Source organism: Hyaena hyaena, unplaced genomic scaffold (genome assembly GCF_003009895.1).
Source record: "Hyaena hyaena isolate Hyena2069 unplaced genomic scaffold, ASM300989v1 scaffold_35, whole genome shotgun sequence".
Classification (NCBI taxonomy): Eukaryota; Metazoa; Chordata; class Mammalia; order Carnivora; family Hyaenidae; genus Hyaena; species Hyaena hyaena.
Window position 1 is genome coordinate 1,659,408 of NW_024080667.1, and position 18,540 is coordinate 1,677,947.

General features: G+C 49.5%; 1 protein-coding gene and 1 long non-coding RNA gene across 8 annotated transcripts in view; one reads left to right on the forward strand and one right to left on the reverse strand.

The window, feature by feature from the left end:
• Positions 1-18,540, forward strand: part of FHAD1 (forkhead associated phosphopeptide binding domain 1) — a 126,569-nt gene that overhangs the window by 35,076 nt on the left and 72,953 nt on the right. For all 7 annotated transcript variants that reach the window (XR_005527846.1, XM_039229067.1, XM_039229071.1 and 4 more), the window contains exons 4-6: positions 2,415-2,682; positions 11,389-11,498; positions 14,901-15,134. Coding sequence is in view for 6 of the 7 variants with exons in the window: in XM_039229067.1 (XP_039084998.1) it covers positions 2,415-2,682; positions 11,389-11,498; positions 14,901-15,134 (612 nt within the window). In the remaining variant the exon portion in view is untranslated. The remainder of the gene's footprint in view (positions 1-2,414; positions 2,683-11,388; positions 11,499-14,900; positions 15,135-18,540) is intronic.
• LOC120229823 lies at positions 1,664-3,470 on the reverse strand. The gene is made up of 3 exons (XR_005527847.1): positions 3,331-3,470; positions 2,582-2,767; positions 1,664-2,009 (listed from the first exon to the last, which is right to left on the reverse strand). It is a non-coding gene; the product is annotated as an uncharacterized LOC120229823 (long non-coding RNA).

Genomic DNA, 18,540 nt, shown 5'->3' on the forward strand with positions numbered 1-18,540 from the left:
AAGACAAAGGCTGTACAGTTCCCCTTACCTGAGGTCCCTAGAGGAGTCAAATTCATAGAGACCGAAATTGGGATGGTGGGTGCCAGGGGCTCGGGAGGGAAAAGGGGATGTTGTTGTCTAATGGGCACAGAGTTTCAGTTTGGTAAGATGGAAACCTTCTGAAGATCTGTCTCCCAGCAATGCGCGTGTCCTTGGCACCCCTGAACCGTACACTTACAGATGGTTAAGATGGCAGCGTTTATGTTCTGTGTTATTTACCAGTATTAGAGCAACAGCAGCCTCCATCTCTCCGAGCCTCGGCTCCCCTCCCTGAGGCAGGCTACATTGTCAAGGCCACCGATCACTCCAGATCCTGATGTGATCCCTGGGTCCCCTTGGCTTTGATTGGATCATGCACCTCAGCACTGAACCAATCACTAAAGCAGGGGAATGTGATTGGCTGGGTGCTTAGCCCCACCCACAGCAGGTTGCTCAGCGATTGGGCAGGTGATTCCCCAGACTCTTTGCAAACGACCTGAGTGAGGTCTGGGCTCAACTGGGGAAGCGGATGGTATTAGGGACCCCTGACGGGCTCGCTGCCCTAGCACCCTGATAGCGGTGAGGGCGTGATCTGAGGATCCCAGCACGAAAGGGAGTTCTTCCACCACTACCAGCGACCTCCAGATTTGTTTTCTAGCAGCCTGGGGTAAAGCACATTAGAATTTACCCCTTCTCACCTTCGGCCCATCAGCCAGTAAATATTCAGCTGCCGGGGAAAGGTTATAGGAATGATTGAGGCAAGACAGCCCCTCTGAGGTGGGGAAGGTTCGGGATGGGTGGAGAAGTTAGTGCAGGACAGATGGCCGCAGGGAATAAAGAAAGGAGGAAATCACAGGTGAAGAGGCTGAGATGCTGATACTAAAGAGAACTTGGAAAAGTGAGCAGAAGGAACAGAGCCCTGGGACGCTGCCAAGGCCGTTCCTGAAGCAGATTTAAAGTGGCCCAGTCGTTATGAATGATGGGTCTGATGTCCCCAGGCAGTTGGAGCTTGATGTCCCTGAGCCCTGTCCTCACAGACTCCAACAAAGAGTCTCCAGAGGGAATGCACAGGAGCCTTGACTTGCTGGGGAAAGACTAGAGCTTGAGTGAGTGGAGAATCTTCCTCTTACATAAAATCTAACTGAAGCTATAGGAAGTTTTGTGAGCAGGTGCTCCTATTTGGAAGCATCCGTCTCTCACTATGTGTCTCTGAGCTCATATTCTCCCTGGTCTACACAAGAAATGTGAGCCCTGGGGTGGCGTGAGGGAGGGGCATAGATATGTGGCCCTCCATACATGGCAAACCTTTGAACTTAGTGTGTTTTTTCTGCCAAGAGAATTGGGGTGGGGGAGGAGAGACAGAGACAGGGGTCATCAGACTTCACTCCCAATTCCCTCCTGACCACTACGGGAACGTGGGTAAATTCCTTAACCTTACCAAGACTCATTCGTAATATAGGGGTTGGGAGACCTTCCGTTCTGCAGGACTGTTGTGAGGAATAGAGAAGGAAAGAACAATCAATGATAGAATGCCCCGGTGTCATGGCTTAACCACTAAGCCTGGGGAGAGACCACCACTGAAGCATCAGACATAGGCAAAAGCCAGCTGTCCTCGCCCCTCAGCATGTGTCTGTCCACGATTAGATGGAGTTGGACGTGCTTCCCATTTAATGTAGCCGCAGAACCCTTCCAAGGGTCAGATGGTGAAACGTTCCCTTGGCAGACATTTATGGAGTGTCACCGGAGAGTCAGGTGTAGTAGACGTTGAGGATCAAAGGTTAATGAGACAGGCAAGGTCCCTGCCATCCAGAGCTCTCAGCTTCAGCCGGCAGATGGTGTTAGAAGGGCCCAAGAGCCACACAGTGTGGATGGAAAGAAAGCGGGCTGGGGGGTCCTGAAGAGCTGGGTGTGAATCTCAAGGATTTGTTCATTCATTCTTTCAACCAGTATTCGAGGGCCTGCTCTGTCCGTGCCAGGCATTATTCTAGGTGCTGAGGACACAGGGGAAGCAAGATAGACAGAAAGCCTTATCCTCTTAGAGGTGACATTCTACCAGCTCAGAGGCTCACCAGCAAATCTAGGATCTTGGAAAATCATGGGGTCTTGCTCAGCCTCAGTCTTGTGACAGAGTGTTGGGGGTATCAAATAGGGCAATGCATGTGAACCTCTGGGCAGGATGCCCAGCATGAAAGCTGTCCCCAGGAAATGGTGGTGTGCCAGTGCAGTGTGACCCGTGGTGGGGCCTGCCATCCCAAACTTGGGGATAGTCTGGGGGGGCCTCCTGGGGGAGGCGACTCAGAAGCTGAGCTCTAGGGCAGCAATTATATGTCCAGGACAAAGGTGGGGACCACCCAGCTGATTGGAATGTCCTCTGACCCTCTTGTCTGCCCCTGCAGACCTCCTTCCCATGGATGAGTGGCCCGGTACCTTGGCCAAGACCACAGCCACATCAGACCACACAGCAGTCGGAACAGTCACCCTCACCTCCACAGATGCCCTTCCCCTTGGGCATCCAGCCAGCACCAGTACAGAGGAGCTGGTCCCAGGGGCTTCCCAGACCCACCATGGTCTCGCCTGCCGGTCACATGCGGCCCATGAGCGCTGGAGGGAAGATGTTCTCCTTCGTGATGGATAGCAGCTACAGGCCCCCCATCATCAAGCAAGGTATTTGTGCATGCTTCCTCTGGCAGCTTTAGGGACGGCCTTGTAGCCATGCGAGTGTGCCTTGGTTTTTGCTTTTTTTCTGACTCTGAAAGTAAGCCATAGTCAATTATGAAAAGTTCAGAGATAAACAGAAAGCTAGAAAACAGTTCAAGATCATTTGTCACCCTCAACACCCTCTGTTGACTTTCTGGTGCCTAACCCTCTAGACACCAGAGAAACACATCAGTACCCCCGTGGCAAGCGTGTGGGCGTAGGTGTGCGTCAGTCTGTGTGCGTGTTTATATCTGAGAGCGTAGCAGGCTGTAAGCTTACAACTTTGACTCAGAGGGGCAGAAATATGAGCAACTGAAATCCCCCTCACCCACACCAGCCTTAGGAGGTTTTTAAATATTTTATTACCATTTCACAGGTGAGAGGAGGCTGAGGCTCATTGAGGAAAATTACGTCCCAGATGTGACATATTCAGTCTAGTCTAATGTAACGTTTTTCAGTCAGATTTAAGGCTGGTTATCTCAGTGACTGTCACTCACAGCCTGGTCACCCTGGGGACCAATATTCATAGTTTCCTTCCCTCACCCTCTTCCCCTGAAGACTTCATGGCATTTGGGGAAGGGGACTTCCTGTCTGTCACTGTCCTCTGAGCCTCACCAGCAGAGGAGCCAGCTTGACTTAGTCCTTGGCATGATTCCGGTGCCCTACATGCCTGTGACGTGAAGATCCATTCTCTATCCTCTGCATCCCAGCCCTAGACTCCTTTGTGTCCCCAGGTCTCTCTGTGGCTCCATACCCTCCCCTGGTGTCACTCAGGACCATTCACCCAATCACCTCCTTCGGCCATTCAAATAATCATTGTTGTAAAATATACAAACTGAGGAGTAAATGAGATGCCATTATATCATCATCACCATCATCCTCATCATCACCATCCTCATCATCAACACCACCACCACCATGTTCATCATCATCATTATCATCATCAAATGAACTCCTGTGGGCCATCAACAAATGAAGTTGAGAAATTACCCAGCCATTTCCCCCTTTCGTTTTAATATGAAAATTTTCAAACGTAAAGCAAAGTAAAGAGAATTTTACAGAGAACCTCCCACCTCATTCCACCATTAACATTTTGCTATACTTTCCATTGCATATCTGTCTATCCATCCTTCTATTCATTCATTAATCCATCTTATTCTTTGATGCATTTCAAAATGCACACATCTGTAGTCTTCTCCCTAAATCTTTTAGTGTATATATACCATTAACCAGAGTTCAACAGTTTTTGCCTTTTTGATGTAAAATTAACATGCAATGTATATGTTATCAATTGCTGCATGACAGATTCTTCCAAAACTTAGTGGCCCAAGGGGCACCTGGTGGCTCAGTTGGTTAAGCTTCTGATTCTTGATTTCGGCTCAGGTCATGATCTCACAGTCATGAGCTCGAGCCCCATGTTGGGCTCTACACTGAGCATGGAGCCTGCTTAAGATTCTCTCCCTTGCTCTCTCTCTCCCCCTCCCCTGTTTGCACACATGCTCTCTCTTTTTCTCTCTAAAAATAAAATTAATAATAATAATAATAATAATAAACCCTTTGTGGCCTAAAGCAAAACAAAACAAAACAAAAAAACACAAACTAAAACAAAGACAAAAAACCCAAACATGGGTTTTTTATCTGATACAGTTTCTGTGCGTCAGGAATTTGGGAGCAGCTTAGCAGGGTGGCTGTAGCCCAGGGTCCCTCATAAGATTGCAGGTAAGCTGTCCGCCAGAGCTGCTGTCATCTGAAGTCTTAGCGGGGCTGGAGAATCTGCTTCCAAGATGGCGCGCTCACATAGCTATTGGCAGGAGGCCCCAGTTCCTCACCAAACGAACCCATGCAGAGGGCTGCTGGAATGTCCTCATGAAATGACAGTTGGCTCTTCCTGAGCAAGTGACCCAAGAGAGCAAGATGGAAACCACAACATCTCTTGGGACCAAGCCTCAGAAGCCACTGTGTCATTTCTGCAATATCCTACTGGATACACAGGTCAACTCTAGTGTGGAGAAGACTCCCCATGAGCCTGAACACCAGGAAGTGAGGACTGTTGGCAGCCCTGTCTTGGAGACTGGCCACCACAGTCTGTCCCCTGGTCCTCAGTGATTCACACCCTCTCGCTTGCACAACTCCCTCACCCTCTCCTGAGGCTCCCCAGGGTCTCACCCCACTCCAGCATCAGCCTAAATTGCAGAACCTCATCATCTAAATCAGGTACAGATGGAGCTCACTGGGTGGAGTTCTTTAAGTTCAGGCTCTTATATACCAATCCCATCAATCTGAAGGCTGTGAACTAAAGCGATGGGTTGTCTGTCCCTCACACAGCCAACGTACTCTGGTGGGACAGACATAGCTTACTGCTGTGGACGTGCCTTCTTTTCAAAAGGGGAAAAACGGGAAATACACAGGAGTCCTTGGCCCAAAGCAATTCTGAAATCCAGCCAGGAAAATGTTGGAAGTTCCCTTATTAGGACTTAGACCTATTCTTGCCCAGAAATGACCCTTCATGGCTCTTGCCTCTGTCCTGTTTCCTTTGTTTGGCACTCTGAGTCCTCCTACCTTTTCCATAAAAGGTACCATGTTTGCAGCTGTAAAATGTTATAGTCTGCTACCTATCTATAGACATGTGGGGGTCATAGGCTTCTTTTGCTTTTGTGGGTCTCTGTCTCTGTTAGTCCACACTGGTAATACTCCTAGTAGGGGTTCACCCTACTAGGCAAAAGCCTTCTTGACACAAGCCCTCCTCTGCCTTGGGCTTCTGCCAAGAATGGGCGGGACAGCCCTTCTCAGAAGCCCTGTGCTTTGCCCGATCATTTCCTGAGACACCAACTTGGATCTTTCTGCATTCTTGACAAAGGATATTACAGTCTTACACTCAGCTTCATCTTTGGAGCCTGTTTTCCTGAGAGTGCCCTTGATATGATCTTTGCCCAGAACCTACGTCTTACATTTCATTTACCGTCTGGAGAGAGAGAGAGACTTTTCAAGCCCTGTCGAGCCCAAGCCCCTTGTGGTTTAATAGTCCCTCTATTGGCCTCTCGCCCCTCCTGCAGTTCACGGCGCCAGGAAATAGGCAAGTGGCACCTTCCAGCACTCTGCCTGGGCTCCATCACCCAGTTCATTAGGAACATTTTCTACTTTCCACATCACCACAGGCAATGTGTTATAAAACTTCTTATAAAGGATCCTTGAAAGAAGAGAGAGAGAGACACCAGGGATGCTTGCACATGGAGAAAAGGCCATGTGAAGACACAGAAAGAAGGTAGCCATCTACAAGCCAAGAAGAGAGGCCTCCGGAGAAACCAACCCTGATGCCACCTTGATCTTGGGCTTCCAGACTCCAGACTGTGAGAAACATAATTCTGCTGTTTAAGTTGCCTGGTTGGTGCTCTTTTGTTATGACAGCTGAGCTGATGATTGCAAAGTCCATCCACTATTGGAGAGGACGATACAAAGGTGTGAATACCAGGAGAGAAGAACCATTGGCGCCATCTTGGACGCTGGCCACCACACAACAAAAGGCACCGGGTCCAAATCCTAAAGACACAATTAAGGCACCCCATGCTGTTCCTGGTGAGGACTGATAATTATCTGATAAGGACCAGGAGCACCAGATGGCTGTTAAAATATTGAAGCAACTTCTCTCCCATTTGGCAAATAGCCGTAACTCAGAACTTCCTAAGGTGTCTCTGCCCTCTCCTCCTGCCACCCCACTGCGCCTGCCGTCCCATCCCTCCCTGGGGGCTCTCCCCACTGGGACCTCCAAATGATCCAGCAACTAGAGGGTTTGTTTTGAACGGAGTTAAACCGGTTGGGTTGTATATGGCCTTGGGTTCTCTTTGATATGTAACAGGAGCCAGTAAAGACATTTGGGGCAGTAACAGGAAACTGCTCCAGCACCTCCCTGCATGGGTATAAGGAAAGCAAGTCTCAAATAAATTCCACCCCCATGCAGACCTCCAGTAAACATCCCTTCAATAGCAAAGGAGTCTCAAACCTCATTCAGCCCATTCTGTAGGTTTGATGAAGTCTGGGCTCTGTCCTTTAAGGGCTCCGATCATCACCTAGTAGAAGGGCAGCCATGACGGGCACAGAGGCATTGGAGTTATGCCCAGAGATGGCATCAGACAGCAGAGACCTAAACCAAGACTGGACATGGGCGCCTCCCTGGAGAGGGCACAGACAGTGCTCCCCAGTACTTCAGCCAACCGGCAGGCAGGACCTGCCTCCACTTGACCTTTGGCAGCCTCTTTCTTACACAGAGCATATAAGGGAGCAGGCCCACCATCTTTACCAATTAAAAACCCATTTCTTGCTTCCGGTTTGCTAATTAGGAAAGCCTCAGGTGTCGCCTGCCTCTGGACTGTAGCCTGTCCAGTGTGATGCTGCCCAGCCACCCCAAGCGTGGGGACTCCTGATTAGTGCAACTGACTGCCCCTCGGCCAGAAGGTAAACACATATATCGCATCAGAGTCTCCTGAATATTGAAAAACTAAGTCACAGGCCTATGACCATCTTTAATGTGACACAGGGGCCTCCAGAATTCAGCTGGATGTAATACTCAGGGCCAATGCCATAGAGTTATTGTGGGGGGTTTTTTTGGTCTCACATCTCCTGTATTCCTTTTTTTTTTTTTTTTTAATCCAGTTATAGATGTTGTCAGGAAAGGAGATGTCAAGCAAAGAAAGAGAACAAAAGGGAGAATGTTCCAGTCATGTGCTTTCAGATGTGGTAGCCACCAGCCACACGTGGACTAAGCTAATGTGGCTAATGTGACTGAGAAGCTGTATGTTTAATTTCCACTAATTTAAATGTCAAAACTGACACCTGCTTCCGTTATTGGAAGGTTTTAAGGACGCCTGGAACACCTTGAGTATGCAAATCTGCTTCTCCAACTGCAAGTCTTTGTGAAGCCCAAGTGCACATCAAGGCTTCCCGTTGGAAATTCACCTTCCAAACTGGGACACACAGGGAGTGTAAAATGAAGCCTGGATTTCAAAGACTTAGTGCCCCAAAGAAACAGTGTCAAATGTCTCTGTCTTTTTGGTCTTGATTACATGTTGAAATGATAGGTTTTTGGGTTTTTTTTAATGTATGGGGTTAAATAAAATATATTATCAAAATTAATTTTCTCTTTTTACCTTTTTAATGAGATTAGGACTAGAAAATTTTAAGTTGCCTTTATACCCCGCATTATTTTTCTAGCAGACAGGGCCGCTCTAGACAGTTAAGTCAGGCTCCAACTGCTCAGGGTCCAAGAGGGTGACGTGGGGAAAGTGAGCTGTGAATACAGGTTTCCTAATCATGAACTTGGCTGGGGGATGTTGGGGGGCGGAGAACAGGCAGCTGCTGGAACCAGCACGTGGCAGCAGCAGCTCCCAGAATTCCCCAGCGAGGAAGCCAGAAGAGTGACAGAGAAAAGGAGCCGCCATCTTGGTGCTTTGGGCCCCGGGCGCGGGGCCTGCTCCCCCAGCGTAGAATGCTGACAGAAGATGGGAGGTACCTTCTCAGGAGGGGTGTGAGCACACATGCTTTCCAAGCTATGAGGCCAGAGCACCCAGCAGGGCCTCTTCCCTGTCCACAGAGCAGCAGATCCCCACCATGGTGACAGGAAGCCAAGTAAGTGGGTGGGCGGGTGGGGAGCTTCTTTCCTCGACTATTTCTAGGGAGACCAACTCTCCCCGGTTTGCCTGGCTCTTTCCCAGCTTTGGTACTGAAAACCCCTGTCCCAGGAAGCCCCGCACCCCCTGGCCAACCAGGACAGCTGGTGTCTTCACCAGTTCTGTCGGGCAGCTGCTGGACCTCCATCTCGTGAATCCTCAGATCCAGCCCTTGGCCGTCGCGGGAAGGGACAGCCCATGCAGAACGGCTCCTTGATGACGGGTTTGTCTCTGTGAACCGGTCCCTAAAACCCTTATCCACTGCCTCATTCACACGTTCGCCCCATGTGACATGCTGGTTCTGGGGCCAGACCATCAGGGACTCACCTGACTGCCCCTTTGCCAAATGCATGGCCTCAGTGTCTCTGCACCCAGACTTCTCAGCAGGGGGCTGCAGTAGCACGTGCCTCAGCGTTTCTGAGGGCTCTAGCATTTTCGTCCGGAAAGCACCAGTGGCCACAAGCCTTCTATGAGTTCTTGGTTAAGAGCGGACTGGGCCCTGAGCTGTGTTACTCCTGGGCACCTTCCCGGTCCATAAGCACATGGCAGAATTGAGACAGTTGCACCTTCACACTGGAGCTTGGCCTCCTTCAAGCCCTGTGGGCTTGGGCAGAGGTTTTCCCCTCTCTGCGCCAGTTTACACATCTGTCAAATGGCATTAGTAAGTTCATCTCAGGGGCCACAGACTGAGACATGGTCCCCAACCTCACAGAACTTACCATTCAGTTGGGGAGACTGACATTAACAAAAGGATCACAGAACAACGGCTACAAATTGGTAACCATGACAATGCCAGACAGCTGAGGTGCCCGGTACCCCATGAGCTCATAACTATAAGCACCCGCTTGGTTGGGGGATCAGGAGGGTGTCCCCAAGGGAGGAACACGCCAACCAAGCACTGAATGGCAGGTGACCTTTCCCGAAGTGCAAAGGGGAGAGAACAGCATTCCAGGTGGAAGGTGAGCGCCGAGGTTGGAGTGCAAGGAGTTGGCCGGTGTGGCTGAAGACTGTGCTCCCAGAGGAGGAGCGTGGCCTGAGACCCTGTAAAAAGAGCACAGGAGGTGACGGCCGGTGTTAACCAGGGACGGGACGGGACCCGAGGTCCAGCTACACCTGGAGGCATCTGACTTTGGACAGGTCTGCCTCCACAGGGAGACCAACTTGGGCACAACTGAGAAGGCTTCTGCTCCTTCCCTCTCGGAAGAGTTTTGTTTGCTCAATTTGTTTTGTTGCCTGTAAGGAATAGATAAGAAATCCAACCCACTCACAGGCAGAATGAGGACATCGCTGTGATCCCAGCCTGTTCTGGCACAGACGCAGGAACGGTGTTTGGGAGCCCAGGACCCTTCCCTCCGCACGGCGGGAGACACTGTGGCCGGCCGCCGGAGCCGCTCAGCCAACACACAAGGCCATGTTCTCCTCCGGGCCTTTGACTCTGTCCACTCGTGCTTCTGGAATCCACAAACACGTTCAAGACCTGGGGCAGAAAGTCACCAGCGCTCAAATGCATAAATAAAAAATGCAGAATCAAAGTGAATGAATGATTAAATAAAATGTCCACAAATGTGACGGTGTGTACTTCATTCATTGTTAATGTTAACATTCATTAATGTTTCATGACCTCTGGAAACAATTGGTTCAATCTCTCACCTCACAAGAAGCCAAGGATGTGCGATGATTGCCCAGAAGCCAGTCAGTTGGAAATCTAAAACAGGCCACTCAGAGCCAAATGATCTCAAAAGCAGAAATACAGGAGTCTTTTCAAAAGTTTCTATGCCAAAAAAAATCTAATCAGCATTAATGTGAGTGGATAGTGCACAGAGTGGGATGTCCACACATAACAAGGCCACACATAACAATGAAAAACCCTTGTAATATTGGGGGAGGGGATCATAAGGAAAAATCGGGAAAACCTAAACATCTATAAAATGGATCCTGGTTAAATGTGTTTGCCACACTTGTATACGTGAAGGGAATTAAAAAGTACAAAGCTCTAGTTAGATTAAAAAAGACAATACAGCCTAGCTACAGATACTGACCTGGGAAAATGTTTTTTTTCATTGTCAGGTGAAAAAACGAGCTGGAGAAAAATCTTGCAGTAGAAATCCATTATTTTTAAAGATATAATTGCAATTAAAAAATAGCTAACGTTTAATGCTTCGTGTTAAGGTAATGCTCAGGAGTAGGAAACTTCTTCTGTAAAGAGAAACTTTTTCTGTAAATATTTTAGACTTTGTGGGCCCTGTGGTTTCCGTCACAGCTCCTCAGCTCTGCCTTTGTGGTTGGAAAGCAGCCATCGGCCATATATAAATGAACGACCGTAGCTGTTGTTTCAATAAAACTTTATTTACAAAGGAACAGCTGGATGGCCAATTCCCTAGGTCCGTAGTTTGCCAGCCCCTGCTGTACATCGCTACCTCATTTAATCCTCACAGTGCCCTTTATAACAGAGACTGTAACATGTGACTTATATAACCAAGGCCTGGCGAGCAAAAATGACCTGCCCGAGGTCATCAGCTCTTACGTGGCACAGCAGAAAGCCTAGAAAGAGTCGCGTCAAAGCCAACCGGTGTGGTTAACGCTGCGAACTGGGATGAGGCAGCTCTTTTCCCTTTCCCACACTTCTGTCATGCCTTCTCCGTTGCCTCTCGGTGAACGTATACGTTGCTTTGTAATTTTTTTTTAATGTTTTTTTTATTTATTTCTAGGAGAGAGAGAGACAGCGTGAGCAGGGGAGGGTCAGAGAGAGAGGGAGTCACAGACTGAAACAGGCTCCAGGCTCTGAGCTGGCAGTCAGCACAGAGCCCGACGCAGGGCTCGAACCCACGAACCGCGAGATCATGACCTAAGCGAAAGTCGGACGCTTAACCGACTAAGCCACCCAGGCGCCCCGCTTTGTAATTTTTTAATAGCGGGGGGAAAAGAGTGTGAAGGTTGGTCTGAAAATACCCTTCCAGACCTTAGGGAGCCTCACAATGTTAAGGTAATGCTCTCTGTCGATCTTGTGCGTTAGTGTGGACCAATCCCATGGAGCTGTCGGAACAGTCGGTGGCCGAAGGGATCCCCGAAGCAGGACCTTCCAGGGAGATTTATGTGGACCAGGACCCAGCCCAGCAGGATAAGGTGAGGGGTCTCAGGGGAAGGACAGAGCAGCAGCAGCCAGAGGGACTCCGGAGGGATTGTCTTTTATTCTCTGTGGTCTAAAAGTGCCCCCTTTTTTCCCCACTGCTTCCAAGAAACCACCTTTTGCTCCCAACACCTTCAGCTAAAAGTGTGATAACTGCTCATTTTATCCTGAATAACAACATCTGCAAACACAATAGATTGCACACCTACTGTGTGCTGGACTGTGTCCTGTGCACTTGACATTCAGTCAGCTCATGAATCTTCACCATCTTCAAAATAGATTGCTATCACCCTCACTTTACAGATGAGGGAGCTGCAGCTCAGAGAGGTTAAGTAACTTGCCCACGGTCACACAGCGTGAGCGGCAGAGCTGGGATTCAAACCTAGGTCCACTTAACTTGGAAGCTGGTACTCCCGACTCCTGCACGGTAGGTTCTTGGTCAGCGATGAGCTGTGGGACTGCGGTAGGGAAAACACATCTCCTGGTGGGAAGAAGTGAGCGCTGATGCCGAGGCCTGAGCAAAGTCAGAGGCCTTGTTGAAGAACCAGAGAGGTTCAGAATGAAGTGGGAACGGGGGCCAGAGCTCCTGGGAAGGAGCCAGGCTGATTTCTCCCTACAGACAGCCCTGGCACCGTCCTAAAAGAAGCAGTTCTGCATCATCTTACATTCTAGGGCCTGAGCCTGCAGCAGTTCTCTGAGTCTGTGAGGAGCAGAACCACTTGGGGTCTGGGTTGGGCATGGGAATCTGTGACTTTGGGTGGCAGGTGTCCGGGGACCAGAATTTGAGAAGCGTTGCAGTTGAGGCAAGAAGCCAGGCTCAGATGCTGCTGCCAGTTCGCTATTGCTGTGTACGAGCCGCAGCAAAGCTTAGTAACTTACTGGGCACCTTGGCCGGCTCAGCCAGTAGAGCAGCAACCCCTGATCTCAGGGCAGTGAGTTCAAGCCCCACATTGGACGTGGAGCTTACTCAACCCACCCCACCACCTGCCCCAAAAACAGCAATTTAGTACTTCCTAGAATCTACAGGTTGACCTGGAATGTTCTTCTGCTGGCATCCCCTGGCTTCGCCCATGCAGCTGTAGTCAGACAGCCCTTGGCCCAGCCAGTGGTCTGGAATGGCCTCGTCTCCATGTCCAGGACCTCAGCCAGCATGCCTGGTGCAATGGGTCTCTCTCTGCACATGGTTTATCATTCAGGGCTTCTGTACAGTAGGAAGTCCCAGGTTTCCCTGAGGGCCAGAACAGAAACTCTGAGGCCTTTAAAAAATTTTTTTAAATGTTTTTTATTTATTTCTGAGAGAGAGAGAGAGAGCATGAGCAGGGGAGGGTCAGAGAGAAAGGGAGACACAGAATCTGAAATAGACTCCAGGCTCTGAGCTGGTTGTCAGCACAGAGCCCAACGCGGGGCTCGAGCCCAGGAACTGTGAAATCACAACCTGAGCCGAAGTCGGACACTTAACCAACTGAGCCACCCAAGTGCCCCTCTATGGCCTTTTAAGAACTTGCCTGGAGATCATTCTCCATCACTTCAGCCACGTTCTCGTGGTCAAAGCAAGACACAGGACCAGCCCAGATTCGGAGGATGGGGAAGTAGATTCTGCTGCTTGATGGTAGAAGCTGCAAAGCACTTGTAGCGATTTTTCAATCCACCCCAGTCTTAAACTGGAAATATGCCACAACCAGATTTATAATTTTTTCCATTTATAAGCCATTTATGCCCCGACTTGCCAGAACTCCTTCAAATGCAAGTGCCAATAAACAAATTAGCTTCAGCAACAAAAACAAGACAAAACAAGCATTTATTGGCTCATCTTCTTGAAAATTTAAAAGCCTACTAGTTTCAGGCATGGTTAGATAGACAGGAGCTTAAGTGAGATCATCAGAACATTCCCTACTACCAATCTCTCCTCACTGTTTCCCTCGGAGTTTGGCTTTCTAACAGCACGCTGGCTTCATGTGTTGGAAAAGACAAACTCGGGCAGACAGGCCTCGAAGTTTAAAGTTTGTGATCCAAGGAGGCAAGATCCTCTCCTGCTGGAAGTCTCTGAGAAAACCCTGATTGGCCAGCTTGGGTCATGTGCACATGGGAGGCAGGAAAGGAAGGAACCGGGCACGTGATTGACAGCCCTACCAAGACCACAGGGAAGGGGGCACATTTTCTCAAGGAAGAGCCAGGGGTCCTCACAGAAAGGCAGAAACCGCATCTGCACACCACACCCTCAGGCTTCTTTGTACTCGGAGCCCAGCACAGGGCCCGGCACATAGTAGCTGGTCAATAAATGTTTGTTGCATAAACAGCAAGCGCCCCCACTGACCATGATTGGATGGAACCAGGCAGGGCTGCCCAAGTGTTTGATGCTATCCCTTGAAACTTTGCCACAAGCGTTTGCAGGGATTTAGAGAAAGACCCTTGGCAGCAATTGGCAACGTCAGAGAGGCTTCCTCATGTCGGAAACCCTGTCCTTCCCTGGGTCAGGCCGCTTGAGGGTCATGAGGCTGATCGGGCAGTTCCCCAGGAAATGAGCCGGTCTACCCACAATCCATTTACCTCCTTCCAACCGATGGCAAATTGCTGGGAGAGCAGGGACTATTTGCATCTGCAAATCCACCTGGGTTCTTGGTTTTCCGATGTGCTGGCCCTGTCTTGATGACTTCCGGTGAGAAGTTTGGGGGATACTTTTCTTTTCCTTTGGGGGAAAAGCCTAACAAATTCTTTGGCTGCAGCCTTTTCTTTTGGAGATGTGGCGAACTGGGTCAGTGACACCTGTGGGTAAAGTCGGCCAGCAATTGTTCTTCCCCCAACCCGAAGTTTACACGAGCCCGCACAGATAAATCACCACTCCTGTCTCATTTACTTTACAGACTCGGTTACGTGGAGTACATTTTCACGTGAAGAATGCAAAGAGGCAGGAAGTACCAGAGGGAGGAGGGGGAGACGAAATATTTGAGAATGTATTCAATTTTTTAAGTTAAAAAATAGCCCTAATTTGTTAGAGGCAGCATGTGGTCAAATAGAATGTCGTTTTCCTAACGACCTTTCCTAGGTCCCCACTGTGCTAAGCTGACAATTATAAACAAAAATATTATAAATAAACTCCCCAGCAACAAAACCTCCCGTGTGGGGTGGCTGTTCTTACTTTCAACAGGAAAGTATGATCTTACGAGAAGGGAAATTTTCAGTGCCTGTGAGGGATAAACATCTATTACAGGAGTCTGTATACAAGTGTATCGTTTTTTACCGAACTCTTGTCTCTGTGAGGTTTTCCGAGTGATGAGGGTAACTTTGAAAGCCTGCCCTCACCTTCCCAAAAGAATTACACTCATGGTTTTTCCTGCCTGTGTTTAAATGGGCTCAGCCGGACCCACGCCTAGTAATCTCTCTGTCTGGCCCCCACCCAGGATGAAATCATTCTGCTGCTGGGGAAAGAAATCAGCCGTCTCTCAGATTTTGAACTTGAATCCAAATACAAAGACGCCGTGATAGCGAACCTGCAGAATGAACTGGCCAGCCTGAGTCAGAGGCTGTCGGGCCAAACCTCCCCCCGGCAGGAGAGGGGCGTCTCGCACAAGTTCCAGGCTCTGGATGAAGACATCAATGCCAAACAGAGAGAGATCCAGAGCTTGAAAAGCCAGGTAGGACTCAGGGACAGGTTGGCGAAGGCCTCAGAGTCATACAGGGCGGCAGCTCCTGGGTAGAGCCGGGGGGGAAGGGGAAGAACCAGGGATGCTGTGCAGGTAGACGCAGAAGGGGTGGTCCGCGTAGCGTGGCGGGTATGGGTGCAAATCCCAGGAGCCAGGGGCCTGGCGCTCAGAGCCTCATAGAACCCTGTTAACTTTGTGAAGCACCTACTGCAACCAAGCACCGGGCACAAGTGCCATAGATGCACCGGCTTGTTTAAATCTCACCGTCCCTTGACATGTGCTATTCTACAGATGAGGAGACTGAGGCAGGCTCAGGGACGTGTTCCGTCTGCACAGCAAGTGAGAGGGGGCTGTGCATGCCATATGCAGCTCTGCCTCCTGGGGGACCTCACGCTTTCACTGCACTTCCTGTTTCTACCCAGCTCTTTCGCCGCAGTGACTGGCTCTCTCACATCCGCCCGGCTGGAGCCAGAAAGAGCTGTGCGCAGGCAGCTAGAGAGGAGGAAGAGGAACCCCCAGTCCTCCTAACACCGAAGCCTTCGCCCAGCCCTAAAGGCACTTGCCGGCCCACGTACAGGGAATTGCCTCAAACAAAAATTCTGCACCCAGAATTTCTGCACTAACCAGGATAGTCCCATCCTTTTCTCCTGAGACAAGCTAGATCCACCCCTCCGATTTCTTTGGCTGGTTTAAACTTGGCCATTGACCTTGTACATATATATCTACAAAGTTGATCTAAAAAAGAAAAACTGGCCACTGATGGAGTGTGGCCTCGGCACATAATGTTGCCTAAAGCGAGTCAGACGTGGGGCCTCTTTTCTCTGCCTCCTTTTCACTGCCTTTCCCTCTCTAACCGATTCAAGGTGCGTGGCCTCGACCCTACAAATGGTGCCCTAGAAAAGGACTGAGGTCATGCGCGGGGACCTAGGAGGTCCTCCCAGGAGACTGTAAGCTCCGTGAGGGTAGAGAGGGGGACAGTTACCTCCTAGAGCTCTGATAGGACCACGTCTGCTCATTCATTCATTCCATCAGTCATCCATCCGTCCATTCATTCACGTAAGATTTGTTGGGTGACTGCCTTGTGCCCTGCCCTCTTCTGGGCTCGGGGAATTTGGCAGAGAATGAGGCAGGTATGATCTTTGCCTTCCCTCGGTCATGCTCCCGAGAGGGATCCAAAATAAATAAGCAAACAAATCTATTTAAATGTATTTAAATGGACAAATGACTCTTCTCAGATGTGTCTTAGGAAAAACAATGAAAGGAACAGATCCTAGAGGAATTACTGCTTGACAGCTACCTTCACAGGTAGCTGGCTCTTTAATGAGCATCTTTTTTGTTTTTTTATCCTAAACCCAATTTTGCTGCTGGACAGAGTAATATCCCTTTCAGTTTCTCCCATTTCAGAGATTTCCTGAGTACAAGTGGAATGTCTTGTCCAGGTCCACGGACAAGGGTCAATAATTCCCACATAATTTTTTTTTAGTCAAATACGTTTGGCAGATAACATCGTGTAATCCTCTCCTATCTCTGAATATGTTGAAAGTGGCTGGTGATGCCTGGAAACAAATTTTTCACAAAGAAAATATCTAGAATAATTACACTGGTCCATCATACTGTCGCCTCCCCTGACCCCACCCCTTGATCTTTACTGGTAACTGAAAGAGAGTATTTTGTAACAAGCCGTATCTGAACTGGAGGCTTGCAGTGGGTTGGAACCCAAATCAAGTTCTGTCCGCTCACATTGTAGTTTCTTAAATGCTCTACCACCTGAAGAACATTCAGCCAGAAGTAGAAGCCACAGGGGCAGGTCGGTTTCTTGTTCTAATTGCTTTATAGGTACTCCCTGGTCCCCCCGAAAGTGTGTGCATCATGACCTGCTCGGAAAGGTCTCCCATCCACTGCAATCACCAGGAATCGCTTGCCTCTGGGTGCCCTTGAACGCCTGTGCTCATTAGCAGGCAAATTATTCTCTCGAAGCTATGCTCCGAACACTATTAGCTTTCTTAGGACTCAGTGCCCATCTGATTACACAGTAGAGCAGACTTGAAACTTCTTGGGCTGCATGCCCGTTGTAGACAATATGGATACTTATTTTGGTACAGAATACAAAGACGTTTGGAGATGGAATTTTCTCGAAATCTGAAATCCTAAAACTCAGGTGCACAGTTTAATTCTTTTATACCTGTCAGAAGCAGGAGCACCGGCATCTTTGGGCAGGCGGGCAGATCCCATCCCTTCTGGAAGTTAGTCTCTTTGTGCTGTGCCTCTCATGTCGTCCAAATAAAAGCCTGGAGCTGAGGAGAGCTAGGAAAACAGTCTTAAAAATTATTCCAAATACCTTTTATGGGATAGTTACATGCCCCCCCACCCCCACCCCGCCCCCAGAACAGTACAAGGCGAAAGAAATGTTTTCACTCAAAGTTTCAGAAGCACAAACATGCAGAAGTATAGCCTTGGGGAGGGCGGGGACAGTCATGTGTCCCCACCACCTTCAAGCAAATGCCCCCTCCCCAGCGTCTCCGATACCCGGGGAAACGGTAAGTGTAACTGCCCGAATTGTCATAGAACCTGAATAATGATGGTGCATGAAATGAGCCAGAAAACTTGTGAAGCCTTGAGGCTTCTGTTAATTCTTCCCGGGTCATGATGACATGGGTCTCAGGGACAGAACAAGTACCAGGAGCGCCACCTGGTGGCAAGGCCCTCTGCTCCCTCACTCGCATTGCCCGAGCGCGCCCTACCCATCATTTTTTCTGCTTCACAGCAGGATAAAGTGTTCACAGGGACCCCGTACTTCCTCCTAGGAACAGTCACGCCGGTGTTGAAGTGACTCCCGGCAGGGCTTACAAATGCACACAAAAACATTACCAACCTACCTTCCCCCAGACAGACTTGAGAAGCCGCAGCTAAAACGCACCTGGGTAGTGAGGTCAGAGGGTAATTAATCACGGCTCCCACCCGTACACCGCGTGCCAGGCATGATCTGAGCTCTTGTCCAAACACTACCTTATTAAAATACCTGTAACAGTCCTATGCGATCGGGGCTACCATGACCCCACTTGCGGGATGAAACCGGGAGACAGAACCTGGTATCCACTCTGGGTTCATCGGCCTCTAAGTGCTCATCGAAGGTCACAGTCCGACTCCCGAGTCCATGCTGTGCTTTACAGCCTCCAGCTTATAATGCTGGTTCCTAGAGCCATCCGGCAAGGTGGAAAGAGCTAGAACGGGGCACCTAGAGACTAGGTGAATCATAACCCCGCCTCTGCCTACCCACGGGATCCCAAGCGGGTGACCTCACCTCTGTGAGACTCAGTTTGCTCACTTGCAAAATGGGAGCATTAATGGGAACCTCAGCTTTCATGATGCTGTGAGGAGCTGTCGAAGTGTCATCTGT